Raw genomic sequence first — 6,181 nt, forward strand, 5'->3', positions numbered from 1 at the left:
TTCTAATGTTAAAAACCGCATCGCACAAAAATCGTACAAAGTTCGCGCTTTTGTGATTTTTGTGCGATGCGATTTTAACATTAGAAAGTCCCATTGAAAAAAAACACAGCGATATCGCAGCGTTTAAAAGAATCCGCTAGTGGGTAGAAGCCCTAACAAAGAGGCAAAAACCCACAAGAATGTAGCAGCTTTTGTTCAATTTCTCTTTTGGTAGCCAGGATACAGAAATGAATAGCCAACTAATTAGTTATGTTTCACCATTTTTCATTGAAGCAGTTTAGTTTTTACAGAATTGAAAATAAACCTTTGCAATCATTGCTGCTGCAAATATCAATCACTCCACAAAGAGGCGAGCGACGAGGATGCTAACGACCTGCAGTCAGTATCACGGCTAGCAGCTGCACCAATCGCTGTATGTATCGGAGCCCCATTACTGATCGCTCCTGATAATCAGAGCTCTTAGGACGGCTACCATAAACTTATTACCGGGGGGCTCATTCACATCAGGAGGAAAGGAAGGACACATAGTTTAAGGACATAAAGAAGAGAAAATACGTGCTGGTCACCACGAAGCATTCAGATTTCTCTATTGGTCTATTCAAAGGGAAACCGATCTTAGACTGCGGTCTTCCAATCAATCTCCAACTAGTTAGTTATGAGCAATCAGGTTTTGTAATGGACAGAAAAGGCAAAGCTAACTCCTCCCGGGTCTCTCGCCATACGTGTGGTCCAGAAGTCCAGGCTGTCGCTTGTCCTTCTCAACACGGATGCTGCGAAGGCACTTGCGTTTTGCCATTTCTTATCTCCCATGTTTCCCTATGGAGCCCTTCTTTTTATCGCATCGCAGGAAGTTGCAGTTTTCGTGCGATGCGTCTTTAACATTAGAAACTCCTATTGACTTTCGAATTTAAAAAAAAAATCACCAGCGGCGGCGATAATTCTCAGGGAAAACCATCACGGATGCTCAAAAATTGTGTGTGTGTTTGTGGGGGGGATTGCAAAATTGCAATGGCCAGAGTGAAAGAGCCCTTAGGCACCCAGATGGTGTATATTGGCTGAGCGGGCAGATGGATGCAATATTCTACACATATACAGGTTATTGCGCAGACAGAAAGTGGTGGAAAGCCCTGGATATGGGTAAACTGCATCCTTCCCATACAGCAGTGTACATAGGGCTCGGCTATACCTGCAAGCCTGCTGAACTCCTTCCTCCTCATTTCTTGGATCGTGCCTCCATAGCCATAGTTCTTACAATGCTTCTGAAATTGGGAGAAGGAAAGCAGGTCCTCCAGAGTCCCCGCCGGCTGCTCGCCCTCCATGCACGCAGCTGTCAATGACAAACTTGGGAGCAAACTTCAGGCAAGTGGATTTATATGGGAAGCAGGAAGAAGAGTCCCGGGGAGGAGCCTGCAGCTGGCGGTCCGGCCAGTCCTGCATGTTGTTACAAGGTAGCACGTCTACAATTACTGCGCTTCTTCCCGAGACTAATGTCCTGTATGTGACAAGTCAGCAGACTGCAGGGGATAGAGCAGGGGCTGTGGGGGTCAGCAGACTGCAGGGGATAGAGCAGGGGCTGTGGGGGTCAGCAGACTGCAGGGGATACAGCAGGGGCTGTGAGGGTGTCAGCAGACTGCAGGGGATAGAGCAGGGGCTGTGAGGGGTCAGCAGACTGCAGGGGATAGAGCAGGGGCTGTGGGGGTCAGCAGACTGCAGGGGATAGAGCAGGGGCTGCGAGGGGTCAGCAGACTGCAGGAGATAGAGCAGGGGCTGTAAGGGGGTCAGCAGACTGCAGGGGATAGAGCGGGGGCTGTGAGGGGTCAGCAAACTGCAGGGGATAGAGCAGGGGCTGTGAGGGGTCAGCAGACTGCAGGGGATAGAGCAGGGGCTGTAAGGGGGTCAGCAGACTGCAGGGGATAGAGCAGGGGCTGCGAGGGGTCAGCAGACTGCAGGGGATACAGCAGGGGCTGTGAGGGGGTCAGCAGACTGCAGGGGATAGAGCAGGGGCTGTGAGGGGGTCAGCAGACTGCAGGGGATAGAGCAGGGGCTGTGAGGGGGTCAGCAGACTGCAGGGGATAGAGCAGGGGCTGTTAGGGTGTCAGCAGACTGCAGAGGATAGAGCAGGGGCTGTGAGGGGGTCAGCAGACTGCAGGGGATAGAGCAGGGGCGGTGAGGGGGTCAGCAGACTGCAGGGGATACAGCAGGTGCTGTGAGGGGTCAGCAGACTGCAGGGGATACAGCAGGTGCTGTGAGGGGTCAGCAGACTGCAGGGAATACAGCAGGTGCTGTGAGGGGTCAGCAGACTGCAGGGGATACAGCAGGTGCTGTGAGGGGTCAGCAGACTGCAGGGCATACGGCAGGGGCTGTGAGGGGTCAGCAGACTGCAGGGGATGGAGCAGGGGCTGTGAGGGGCTCAGCAGACTGCAGGGGCTGTGAGGGGGTCAGCAGACTGCAGGGGATAGAGCAGGGGCTGTGAGGGGTCAGCAGACTGCAGGGGATACAGCAGGTGCTGTGAGGGGTCAGCAGACTGCAGGGGATACAGCAGGGGCTTTGAGGGGTCAGCAGACTGCAGGGGATACAGCAGGGGCTGTAAGGGGTCAGCAGACTGCAGGGGATACAGCAGGGGCTGTGCGGGGTCAGCAGACTGCAGGGGATACGGCAGGGGCTGAGAGGGGTCAGCAGACTGCAGGGGATACGGCAGGGGCTGTGAGGGGTCAGCAGACTGCAGGGGATACGGCAGGGGCTGTGAGGGGTCAGCAGACTGCAGGGGATACGGCAGGGGCTGTGAGGGGTCAGCAGACTGCAGGGGATACGGCAGGGGCTGTGAGGGGTCAGCAGACTGCAGGGGATACGGCAGGGGCTGTGAGGGGTCAGCAGACTGCAGGGGATACGGCAGGGGCTGTGAGGGGTCAGCAGACTGCAGGGGATAGAGCAGGGGCTGTGAGGGGGTCAGCAGACTGCAGGGGATACAGCAGGGGCTGTGAGGGGGTCAGCAGACTGCAGGGGATAGAGCAGGGGCTGTGAGGGGTCAGCAGACTGCAGGGGATAGAGCAGGGGCTGTGAGGGGGTCAGCAGACTGCAGGGGATAGAGCAGGGGCTGTGAGGGGGTCAGCAGACTGCAGGGGATAGAGCAGGGGCTGTGAGGGGGTCAGCAGACTGCAGGGGATAGAGCAGGGGCTGTGAGGGGGTCAGCAGACTGCAGGGGCTGTGAGGGGGTCAGGAGACTGCAGGGGATAGATCAGTGGCTGTGGGGGGTCAGGAAACTGCAGGGGATAGAGCAGGGGCTGTGAGGGGGTCAGCAGACTGCAGGGGATACAGCAGGGGCTGTGAGGGGTCAGCAGACTGCAGGGGATACAGCAGGTGCTGTGAGGGGTCAGCAGACTGCAGGGAATACAGCAGGTGCTGTGAGGGGTCAGCAGACTGCAGGGGATACAGCAGGTGCTGTGAGGGGTCAGCAGACTGCAGGGGATACAGCAGGGGCTTTGAGGGGTCAGCAGACTGCAGGGGATACAGCAGGGGCTGTAAGGGGTCAGCAGACTGCAGGGGATACAGCAGGGGCTGTAAGGGGTCAGCAGACTGCAGGGGATACAGCAGGGGCTGTGCGGGGTCAGCAGACTGCAGGGGATACAGCAGGGGCTGTGTGGGGTCAGCAGACTGCAGGGGATACGGCAGGGGCTGAGAGGGGTCAGCAGACTGCAGGGGATACGGCAGGGGCTGTGAGGGGTCAGCAGACTGCAGGGGATACGGCAGGGGCTGTGAGGGGTCAGCAGACTGCAGGGGATACGGCAGGGGCTGTGAGGGGTCAGCAGACTGCAGGGGATACGGCAGGGGCTGTGAGGGGTCAGCAGACTGCAGGGGATACGGCAGGGGCTGTGAGGGGTCAGCAGACTGCAGGGGATAGAGCAGGGACTGTGAGGGATCAGCAGACTGCAGGGGATACAGCAGGGGCTGTGAGGGGTCAGCAGACTGCAGGGGATACAGCAGGGGCTGTGAGGGGTCAGCAGACTGCAGGGGATACAGCAGGTGCTGTGAGGGGTCAGCAGACTGCAGGGGATACAGCAGGTGCTGTGAGGGGTCAGCAGACTGCAGGGGATACAGCAGGTGCTGTGAGGGGTCAGCAGACTGCAGGGGATACAGCAGGTGCTGTGAGGGGTCAGCAGACTGCAGGGGATACAGCAGGGGCTGTGAGGGGTCAGCAGACTGCAGGGGATACAGCAGGGGCTGTGAGGGGTCAGCAGACTGCAGGGGATACAGCAGGGGCTGTGAGGGGTCAGCAAACTGCAGGGGATACAGCAGGGGCTGTGAGGGGTCAGCAGACTGCAGGGGATACAGCAGGGGCTGTGAGGGGTCAGCAGACTGCAGGGGATACAGCAGGGGCTGTGAGGGGTCAGCAGACTGCAGGGGATACAGCAGGGGCTGTGAGGGGTCAGCAGACTGCAGGGGATAGAGCAGGGGCTGTGAGGGGTCAGCAGACTGCAGGGGATAGAGCAGGGGCTGTGAGGGGGTCAGCAGACTGCAGGGGATAGAGCAGGGGCTGTGAGGGGGTCAGCAGACTGCAGGGCATAGAGCAGGGGCTGTGAGGGGGTCAGCAGACTGCAGGGCATACAGCAGGGGCTGCGAGGGGTCAGCAGACTGCAGGGCATACAGCAGGGGCTGCGAGGGGTCAGCAGACTGCAGGGGATACAGCAGGGGCTGGAGGGGTCAGCAGACTGCAGGGGATAGAGCAGGGGCTGTGAGGGGGTCAGCAGACTGCAGGGGATAGAGCAGGGGCTGTGAGGGGGTCAGCAGACTGCAGGGGATAGAGCAGGGGCTGTGAGGGGGTCAGCAGACTGCAGGGGATAGAGCAGGGGCTGTGAGGGGGTCAGCAGACTGCAGGGGATAGAGCAGGGGCTGTGAGGGGGTCAGCAGACTGCAGAGGATAGAGCAGGGGCTGTGAGGGGGTCAGCAGACAGCAGGGGATAGAGCAGGGGCTGTGAGGGGGTCAGAAGACTGCAGGGGATAAAGCAGGGGCTGTGAGGGGGTCAGCAGACTGCAGGTGATAGAGCAGGGGCTGTGAGGGGGTCAGCAGACTGCAGGGGATAGAGCAGGGGCTGTGAGGGGGTCAGCAGACTGCAGGGGATAGAGCAGGGGCTGTGAGGGGGTCAGCAGACTGCAGGGGATAGAGCAGGGGCTGTGAGGGGGTCAGCAGACTGCAGGGGATAGAGCAGGGGCTGTGAGGGGGTCAGCAGACTGCAGGGGATACAGCAGGTGCTGTGAGGGGTCAGCAGACTGCAGGGAATACAGCAGGTGCTGTGAGGGGTCAGCAGACTGCAGGGCATACAGCAGGGGCTGTGAGGGGTCAGCAGACTGCAGGGGATGGAGCAGGGGCTGTGAGGGGCTCAGCAGACTGCAGGGGCTGTGAGGGGGTCAGCAGACTGCAGGGGATAGAGCAGGGGCTGTGAGGGGGTCAGCAGACTGCAGGGGATAGAGCAGGGGCTGTGAGGGGGTCAGCAGACTGCAGGGGATAGAGCAGGGGCTGTGAGGGGTCAGCAGACTGCAGGGGATAGAGCAGGGGCTGTGAGGGGGTCAGCAGACTGCAGGGGATAGAGCAGGGGCTGTGAGGGGGTCAGCAGACTGCAGGGGATAGAGCAGGGGCTGTGAGGGGGTCAGCAGACTGCAGGGGATAGAGCAGGAGCTGTGAGGGGGTCAGCAGACTGCAGGGGCTGTGAGGGGGTCAGGAGACTGCAGGGGATAGATCAGTGGCTGTGGGGGGTCAGGAAACTGCAGGGGATAGAGCAGGGGCTGTGAGGGGGTCAGCAGACTGCAGGGGATACAGCAGGGGCTGTGAGGGGTCAGCAGACTGCAGGGGATACAGCAGGTGCTGTGAGGGGTCAGCAGACTGCAGGGAATACAGCAGGTGCTGTGAGGGCTCAGCAGACTGCAGGGGATACAGCAGGTGCTGTGAGGGGTCAGCAGACTGCAGGGGATACAGCAGGGGCTTTGAGGGGTCAGCAGACTGCAGGGGATACAGCAGGGGCTGTAAGGGGTCAGCAGACTGCAGGGGATACAGCAGGGGCTGTGCGGGGTCAGCAGACTGCAGGGGATACAGCAGGGGCTGTGTGGGGTCAGCAGACTGCAGGGGATACGGCAGGGGCTGTGAGGGGTCAGCAGACTGCAGGGGATACGGCAGGGGCTGTGAGGGGTC

The 6,181-nt window shown here is 59.6% G+C and overlaps 1 protein-coding gene across 3 annotated transcripts in view; it reads right to left on the bottom strand.

Moving 5' to 3' along the window:
- The window catches only part of MOCOS (molybdenum cofactor sulfurase), a 397,435-nt gene extending 396,050 nt beyond the window's left edge, over positions 1-1,385 (bottom strand). For all 3 annotated transcript variants that reach the window (XM_066579116.1, XM_066579117.1, XM_066579115.1), the window contains exon 1: positions 1,187-1,385. In XM_066579116.1, the coding sequence (XP_066435213.1) occupies positions 1,187-1,319 (133 nt within the window). In that variant the 5' untranslated portion in view covers positions 1,320-1,385. The remainder of the gene's footprint in view (positions 1-1,186) is intronic.
- Positions 1,386-6,181: the final 4,796 nt, after the last annotated feature.

The sequence above is a fragment of the Eleutherodactylus coqui genome, chromosome 9 (genome assembly GCF_035609145.1).
Source record: "Eleutherodactylus coqui strain aEleCoq1 chromosome 9, aEleCoq1.hap1, whole genome shotgun sequence".
Taxonomy (NCBI): domain Eukaryota; kingdom Metazoa; phylum Chordata; class Amphibia; order Anura; family Eleutherodactylidae; genus Eleutherodactylus; species Eleutherodactylus coqui.